This window comes from Podarcis erhardii (genome assembly GCF_964252035.2).
Source record: "Podarcis erhardii genome assembly, chromosome: 8".
NCBI classification, from domain to species: domain Eukaryota; kingdom Metazoa; phylum Chordata; class Lepidosauria; order Squamata; family Lacertidae; genus Podarcis; species Podarcis erhardii.
In genome coordinates this window covers 51249944-51259039 of record NC_138499.1, presented here as the reverse complement: position 1 = coordinate 51259039, position 9096 = coordinate 51249944, and the positions used below count along the sequence as shown (strand labels likewise).

Genomic DNA, 9096 nt, shown 5'->3' with positions numbered 1-9096 from the left:
AAAAGCTATGGAAGCTATGTTGAGCCCTTAAAAAAACTCCAAAATCCAGTTGGGCAATACTTTTATGTGACTAACCAGGCTTCTGTTTTTCATTAGGCAAGAAGTTATTAAAAGGGGGTGAGAAAATAAACGAATACATACAATTCTGGAATAAAGAAGCAATGGTTGCTCCTGGATGAGGGAGAAACATGGTAGTCTTTAGCCATTTAATTTTTTTATTAAATTACTTGTATGATACCTTGCCTGACGAGAACATTTGGAAGTTTCACACTTTTGTGATACTTAAGCTGGTCCCCAATAAAGGTAGAGTTCATTTTATATACCTACAATTTAGGTAACTAATCTGTTACTTTTGTCAGCATACTATTAAGAGTTTTTTAAAAAGCAAAAGAACACCACCCACCAATAACAATAGCAAAATGAAAAGAAAAAAAAAGTAATGGAGGTTTTTAAGCAGATGTTGGATGGCCATCTGTCACGGATGCTTTAGCTGAGATTCCTGCATCACAGAGGGTTGCACTAGATGACCCTCAGAATCCCTTCCACCTCTACAATTCTGATTCTATGAAAAGGTTGATGAGCCCACTCACAAGTTCTTGTAAAGAACTTGTTTCTTAAAATTTGTTTCTAATGGAACTTAATCCCATTGTGATACAGTTTTCAAAAGGAAGATGGTAAATTTAAATAGCATGTTCTGCAGGGGTAATCTGCACTAAGCTGGGCTTCATTAGAAAGCAAACGAGTTCAATGGGTCTACTCTTGAGTATGACCAATACTGGCTGTCGCACAACATAAGGAAGTTAGTATGACTGGCTAAAAATGATGCAGTTCTGAACACAAGGTAGTATCTTGATATGTCATGCTGTATTAAGAAACGAAATTGCACTGAAGGCTTCCCTTCAGTTGTGTTTCTTGGGCTGCCCACAGAGGCCATGGCCCAGCTAATTGGTTTATTTTGGGGTTTTTTGCTGAAGAAGTGCCTGACATGTGGCTGTAGACTCCCCTTAGACAAGACCTCTGCCTATTTTGTTTGAGCCCATTTTGGGTCCCTCTATGTTCCTAGTATTTGGGGCAGATCTACACATAAAATATCAGTAATAACACATCTATAGGCACAGTGGAAACTGGTTTCCTACACAGATTTGTTTTTAAGGTTTGAGTAGTCTGAAAATAAAGCATGCTTACGGAAAACAAACTGAAAATTGGCATCAGTATTAACCCTATCCTTGTTATATCCCATCTTCCAAAGACTGGGTAAAATGTCTACCCATCAACAAAGGAAACATATTCACACTTTAATATACAAATGGAACTGAGGCATCACACACAGTCTTGAGCTGTTTTTCTGTTTCCCAGTTAATTTTTAAAAACAAAAATTGCTTGTTTCTGTAAGCCTTGAATTTTCCCTAGTCTATCTTTCTCTTGCAGGTGGGTGACACTGTTTTGCTACATAAGGCATGGTACTTACCTCTGAAAGCTGGAAATAGAAGGAATAACAACTTTGGTCTAAGACTGAAAAATACAGTCTTGTTGATCATCATCTACATAATGTAGTAAGAACTAAATATTCATTGAAGTTACTGTTCTTCTGAAGACTTTAAGGCAGGCTTCCTCAACCTCACCCCTCCAGATGTTTTTGGCCTATAGCTCCCATGATCCCTAGTTAGCAGGACCAGTGGTCAGGGATGATAGGAATTGTAGTCTCAAAACATCTGGAGGCCTTAAGGTGTCAAAAAGCAGCTAGCTTTGGTAATATAAATGCTGGATATTAGACATACATGTTATGTCACTGCAGATATCTGAGCATTTCCACAGTTTTAGGCTGCTCAGCATTGTACCTCTAAGGGTTGTGTGTATGTGAATGTGTACATATGTTTTCATTCAAAAGATTCATATTTCAAATCTCAATTCAGCAGGATTGATTTTTGTATCAAAGTTGAATATAGTAAGTTGTGATCTTTTCAAATATGCACTAGTACTTTGTGCCAGAATTCTTGACAGTCTTTACAAGATGACCACATAAAGTTTGACGACTTTCACCACCTCCATTTCCAACAAGCCCATCATCCTTTTTGGGTGTGTTACATATCACATGGAATATGTTTTCAGACTCTGTTTGCATATCAACTACCTGGATTTTTCCTAACTGCATGAATTAAGGCAGAAGTAATTAAGCATCTGAATAAGAATGAGAAAAGGCCTGGAATGTTTCAAAAGTTAAGCTAAACTAAAAGCTTACAGATAATGAATTTATTATGGGGAAAGTATTTTCATTCTGTATAGTTGTATGTTACAATTTTCTTTAAGTAGCCTCAGCATTTTAAAATATCTCTGGCAGTAAGATCTGCTCATTCAGTTTCACACAAGGTTATGCACAGCTATTATTCATATTAGAACCCAAAGTGTAAAACTTAAATTTTAAATAAGTGGTCCATAAACAAAAGAAGAAGAGAATTTAAAACAACGCAGGTGGAAGTCCACTGCCATAGAGTAATTTCCAGGAACTTGGTATTTTCCATCTGGAAGATTTAGCTGGAGAACTGCAGCTTTCCTAATTTCAGAAAACAAAAGTCACAACACAGTTTTATTCTCAAGTAGCAAAAGCACATTGTCTCAAACACATGTATTTATATACACTCTAGCATTCAATTATATGACTTTTAAGTAAAAGTGTTCTAATGCATCCTGCAGCTCCCAGTCTATTGTCAACAATTTCAAACCATTCTAAGGAAATAGTCTGAATGAAGGAACTTCCCTGAATTTTTCTTCCAGATGTGCAGCCATGATGTGTCCCCAAGCATACAAATTGTTTCAAGGAACCCCCATGACAAATGCCAGGTGAGAACGAAGCATGCACCCTATAATATGCCTCAGGGCAGGGGCTCTGAGGCAATTTTTTGTCAATTCCTCCATCCTCCCATAGCCCTGTGAAAAGCCGATCCAAAGGTTGCAAAAGGAGCCCTTCTGTTCACTAAACAGCAACTCTGGATCCAGCCCATTGCCCCTGAAGACCAAAGGGCAAAGGTTACAGTACAACAATATTCATATGTTGCAAGAGTATTCGTAATTTCACTTTAGAAGCACCTTTCTAAGCGCTAGAATTCCAAAACTAAAAAACCTACCATGTTTACCGTGGGCTGGCATACTTTTACTTGGTTTGCAGTTAGCTGGAGCCATTCATTAAGGTAGTCAGCAAGAGCCAGGGCATCAGGGATATTGTCTCCCTCTGAGCAAAACTTCAGCAAAACTATCATTGGAATACCTTTTGAACAACTGGAATAAAAGCAAAGCCAATTAAATAACTGGACAGAAAAATTCTCTGCTGGCACTCTTGCTCATGTTTGGGTTGTAAGCCTGAAACGGATTAATGCGGACCTCCAGATGTTGAACTACAACTCCCGCTGTCTCTAGCCATTGGCAAGCCTGCTGGGAGTTGTAGTCTTGGAATATCTGGAGGGCCACAGGTTCCCTCTCCCTCCTATAAGCCATAGAATCACACACACGTAAACACAAAGTAAACAAGTAAAACAATCCAGCATTTTTCTTTCTTAAAGCAAGCTGAGGTGACATAAAAACCAAGCTTAATGAAGCAAGAATTCCATGCCGTTTGCTACAGCACAATGACTGTCTGAGAACCACCAAGATACTCCCTGAAATTTTAAGACCTTAAAAGGACCAAGAGGAATGGAGTGGAGAACAGTAGGACAGGTACATTAACAACAGAGCTCTGCTTTGACCTTGAATAAGTGTGAACTAAGGGATTGGCTCTTCTTGACAGAATCCAGAAGGGATTAATTAGACACAACTAAACAGAAACACCAACTTTTCCTCTTGGTATCCACTCTTGAGAACAGAGAATTTTAGAGCTAGTTATCTGACCAAGCTCTGGTGATTAGTTTCTTAAATTATCCTTTGATAACATGTTGCACTCCAACTTCAGAGTAATTTGAGGTGCTAATTTTAACTTTGGTGCTACTTGATAAGGTATTTGTGTCCTCTTCCAGTGCAAAGTGCCTTTCACTGGCACTTTATAATGGTAATTTTCAATATTATTTTTTTTACTGTCTCACCAACCTTTCAGTGAACAATAGTTTTGTGATACCACCTCCTGGAATGTGGAACACTTTCTCATCTGTTACTCCAGGGAAAGCAGCTGTTTGCTCCAGTTCTCTCCTGTTCAGTCTCTGCATTTGATCTCCAACTGCTTTCTCAACAGCAGACGAAAGCAAATATCGCAATGAGGTACTGTCAATAAACCATGAGATATACACATAAGCTGCCACAAATTACAGTTGGGAACTTTGAAAAAGCAGGTTTATTTGATTTGTAATGCAGGCTGAATTACACCTTTGTCATGAAACACATTTTTGCATATGCACATGAAAAAGAAAAAAAATTACTCTAGCCTGCTAGAATAACAGGACTTTGTGGATGACAAAAATGTTGTAGGTAACTTTAGATCAAAGACGGAAAATAAGTAAAAGGAAGTTTTTCTTGGGCATGGATAACTGGAGTGTGATGAGGCTGGAGCTGGTTTAAACAGTATTTATAACCTGTCCTATTCTCAAGTACCTAATGATTTCTAGTATAAGAGGACATATTAAAATATAACACTAAAACACACCTTTGATCCAACACCAGCCCAAATAGAGAGATTCTCATGTTGCCTCTGTTTCTCTGCTGTAGCATTTTACCTTTTATGGTTTTATGAGTTATTTAATTATTTTCTAACATGCTTTTTACGTCAAGCAGATCAGAAAATTTCTAAATAAATAAAAATTGGGCAGTATCCAACACATCTGTTCCAGGATTTTCACAACATAATTCCCCCCACATCCCAGTGCATATCCTGCAACCTCCTCAGATCAGCTCTGGAGAGCCATTGGTACAGGAAAAGGAGGGGCAGCCCTGTTGAGCAGCCAAAAGTCCTTGCGTTAATGGAATAAGTGCATTGAACACCAACTGCCATCTCTGAAAAACACTCAGGCCTGAGACTGACCTATCTTACGGGGTTCATGCAGCTACTGATAGAAAGACTGAACATGTATTTATGACACACTGCACTTATGGCTTCTTTCGGGGTACTGAAAGATGCTCTGGGAAGCTAAGGTGATTGTAGATCAAAGCACAAAATTAAATTAAAACATCAGGTTGTATTCAAAGCTGTCTGGGCACCAAACAGACCTGCTCATAAGAAGCATTCATGCAGCCCCCACACCCAAAGCTGCCCCAAGTGGACCCGCAACCCTTCAGAGCAGATTTTTAGGGTGGATGGGGCAGTGCTGCGGGAAGCAGGGGAAGGTAAATTTCAGCTACATGAATAGAACTCCACTCATACGACGATGGATTCCGCCCTTAAAAAAACATTTCTAACAGTTGGCACAGACATACCCATGAAGCTGTTGGTCATTACGCTGGTAAGCATGGCTGCTGGACAGAAGAACAATTTTGGCAAAACTGCAACTTTTCACCCAGGATAGTAGCGTCTGACAAAAGGACCTATATTTATTCTTTACATCAAGGGGGGGGGGGGGAAGAAGAGGTTAGAAAGTTGTTTCAAATTATCATGTTAAGTCTTCAGGACTTCAAACGTTTTTGAATTGTTAATTATGCAGTGGTATTTTTTTTAGCTGTTTGTTTCTTGTGACCTTTAAAAAGTCATATTGACTGGCAAAGTTGTATTTTAGAGCCGTAACAACATATAACAGCTCAAAGGATTTATTGGAAAGCCATATACTGAAATGATGCCAATTTACCACCTATTTTGCCATTTCCAGTGAATAATTACCCTATTGAATTCAGCAATTGATGACTGATTATTTGTTAACTTACATCTTAAACGTCTGTCAGATTCTTGCTGTTGTTGTTTTTTAAAATTCATCCTCTGTTGTTTCAATGTATTTGGCACCTTTCTAGAAATGGATTTGAATTAAAAGGTGCCTTCCACAAGCAGGAAAAATTATTTCTATTTCTACATCCTGCAATTGGATGCCCAATTCCCTCATAAGAGTCTGGAGTGGCTTGGGATTCTGTCAGTGAACTCCAGCGGACAGGAGCCAGGACAACTGCATTACTTTACCCAAGTTTCACTCCACATCTAACCCACAGTTAATTATACATCTCATAGGACAATTTTAATCACTCACCGTCAGGACTTGAAGATTTTTCATTATCTGTTTTTACTTTTGAAGTCTAATAACATGACTACTTGCAATGGACACACATACCTTTATGAACAGTGATCTGATTTGTAGAACAGCCAACTGTTTAGAAGGCGCTGCATACACTACAGGAAGAAGTAGCATAAACAGTCTATCAAGACCCACATTAAATTACATTTAGTTCCCCTCTCCTCCTGCCCTGTGCTGGTCTGAGGGTTCTCTCAATCCTGTGGAACAGATCTGGAGGAGGAGAGGGATAAATGTCCCTTTGTGATAACAGAATTTTTTTTGCTGGCTTTCGCAAATGCAACAATTTAGTTAAGTAAGTTCCAATGAAATGAACCTGTTTCAGAACTTACAAGCAATACCCATTAGAACAGAAGGCAATATTACTTTATATGCTTTCACATAGCTATCAAGATTTCTGAACCCGTCCCAATTTCATTTATGATATTGAACCTTTAGAATCATTCATATCAGGGATCTCGTAGCAATTCCTTAGAAGATTAATTTTTGGGGGGTGGGGACACACATACAGTGGTGCATCGCAAGACGAAAAGAATCCGTTCCGCGAGTCTCTTCGTCTAGCTGTTTTTTTGTCTTGCAAAGCAAGCCCATTGACGGCTTAGCGGATTAGCGCTATTAGCGGTTTTTAGCGGCTTATCGGCTTAGAAAAAGGGGGGGGGGAACCTGCAGGAACTCGCAAGACATTTTCGTCTTGCGAAGCAAGCCCATAGGAAATTTGTTTTGCGAAGCACCTCCAAAACGGAAAACTCTTTCGTCTAGCGAGTTTTCCGTCTTGCGAGGCATTCGTCTTGCGGGGCACCACTGTATGTCTCAGCAAACGAGTAACTGTCTTGATTAAGTACATTTGCAAGAGACTGAAAACACATAAACATAAGAACAATTAACAGTTATTTATACATAACCCACTTGTCAGCTGGGCAGACTATCAATTTAGATGCTAGAGTGATAACTACAACAAGCTTCCCACATGGGAAAACTTCAGTGCTCACACTCTAAAAGCAAAGTAAGATGTTTGAAACTGTCTTCACATGGAATAGTTTGAGCAGTATCATGATACAGCTACCTAAGTACATCCCTAGTTGCGTGTGCTGCTTCCTGGTGGCAATTTGAAAGTGTATTATGAACAAAAACTTCAGTGTTCATCTCATATGACTTGTTGCTAGAAGGCAGCAACTACAAGCTATGAAGTCTTCTGATGGGGCACATTTGATGGTCCTACATGCACCTGAGGTTCATCTGGCCTTTCCCAGGGACCAAGCCTTTAGTGTGGCAGGCCTTACCCTGTGGAATTCCTTGCCAACAAAGGTTAGGCAGGAGCCATCCCTGCTCATTTTAGGTGCTTTCTAAAAATGGTGTTATTCAAACAGGCCTTTCAAACCTGAGATTATTTAGCAATCAGCTCTTACTGATGTATTACTATTTACTGTTTTTAGTTTGAATACCACCTTGAGATATTTTCTATGAAAAGTATGTATAAGTAAATAAATAAAGCAAGCAAACTCCAAGTCAGAAGCCCTCTCCCTCTCTCCCTGTGGCTGCTCTGCACAGATTTTCAAATGCCTGTACTGACCCTAAGGACTGAAGAAGTGTGGTTGCTTTCTAGGGTGTCTTGACAAGATTTGTGTTTACAGCACATACCTTCAGCATTTGTACAAAGTTCTGTTGCATTCTCTTCTGTCGTTGCATATGGATTATTTCCAACCATCGGCACAAGACAATCAGTGTAAAAGTAACCAACTTTGGACATGCCAACTGTGGAAATGACTAAATCTACAGCTAGCTGGCCAACATTTCCCACTGATACAGCAGGCTGAAATGGGAAAAAATGTAGATGAAATGAAATGATGGACACATATGAGCTACATAATCCATAACAGCTTACTTTTTCTAGTTTTAACTATCAAGATGCCCACATTGACAGTTAGTTGATCAGATGTGCAAAGCATCATCCTAGGATTTGGGAGAAGGGCGTTGTGAAAAGTGAGGTCGGAGGGACATGAAATGCAGCAAAAGGACAGACACAGAGAATCTCTGTACAGTGGTACCTATGGTTAAGTACTTAATTTGTTTCGGAGGTCTGTTCTTAACCTGAAACTGTTCTTAACCCAAAGCACCACTTTAGCTAATAGGGCCTCCTGCTGCTGCCGCGCCGCCGGAGCACGATTTCTGTTCTCATCCTGAAGCAAAGTTCTTAACCTGAGGTAGTATTTCTGGGTTAGCAGAGTCTGTAACCTGAAGCGTATGTAACCTGAAGCGTATGTAACCCAAGGTACCACTGTACAGTGCTTAGAAAATTTATTAGTTTAACAATAACAGGAATTTAGTTTTGTAGAGTCGGTTTTGCAGTTGTAGGGATTACCATTCTCAGGCTAACATGCTTCACGTGAGAGGCTTTTTTTTTTTTTTTAGCTCCTCCTTCAGGAGATCCACTCTGCTCCTTCTATGCCCTCCTCGTCCCTTTTACATTTAGTGCAACCTCCATCAAAGGGCAAGTGGCCCCGCGATTCTTGTCTGGCGGGTGCCCCAATCTCTCCCCCTCCGCACCTATTTTTAATCCCCGCTCTCCCTCCAGCCCGGGCAACAACAGCAGCGCGCGCGCGCAACCCCAGAGAAGCGATCTCCGTTACCATAAGGAGCATGAAGCCTTTGAAGTCCGGGCACGCGGAGCCATCGCAGGAAACGAACATCTTGTCAACGGGAAGATAGAAGCAAACGGGGTGGTTGGGGGGCGTGATTTCTTTCCTCCTTGAGGGGGCCTTTATCTCTCAGCGGCACGGCGTGCTGCTTAACCAAGTGCCTGTCACAATCTCCCCTTCCCACGCCGCGGCCTTATCCAAAGCCACCTACTGCGCCGGGATAGCAACTTCGAGAAAAGCACGAGCTGTGTTTGCAGAGGTGGGGTTTAGAT

The 9096-nt window shown here is 40.4% G+C and overlaps 1 protein-coding gene across 3 annotated transcripts; it reads right to left on the bottom strand.

The window, feature by feature from the left end:
* Window positions 1–2235: 2235 nt before the first annotated feature.
* Window positions 2236–9021, bottom strand: PSMG2 (proteasome assembly chaperone 2). 3 transcript variants are annotated; one of them, XM_081873548.1, is made up of 7 exons: window positions 8816–9021; window positions 7827–7998; window positions 6228–6286; window positions 5392–5510; window positions 4075–4245; window positions 3123–3273; window positions 2236–2551 (listed from the first exon to the last, which is right to left on the bottom strand). In XM_081873548.1, exons 1-7 carry the CDS (start codon window positions 8873–8875, stop codon window positions 2456–2458), a joined length of 828 nt encoding a protein of 275 aa, XP_081729674.1. In that variant the 5' UTR covers window positions 8876–9021; the 3' UTR covers window positions 2236–2455. The 3 variants fall into 3 exon arrangements, with proteins under 3 accessions (XP_081729674.1, XP_081729675.1, XP_081729676.1); XM_081873549.1 differs by lacking the exon at window positions 8816–9021 and adding an exon at window positions 8548–8735; XM_081873550.1 differs by lacking the exon at window positions 8816–9021 and adding an exon at window positions 8563–8733.
* Window positions 9022–9096: the final 75 nt, after the last annotated feature.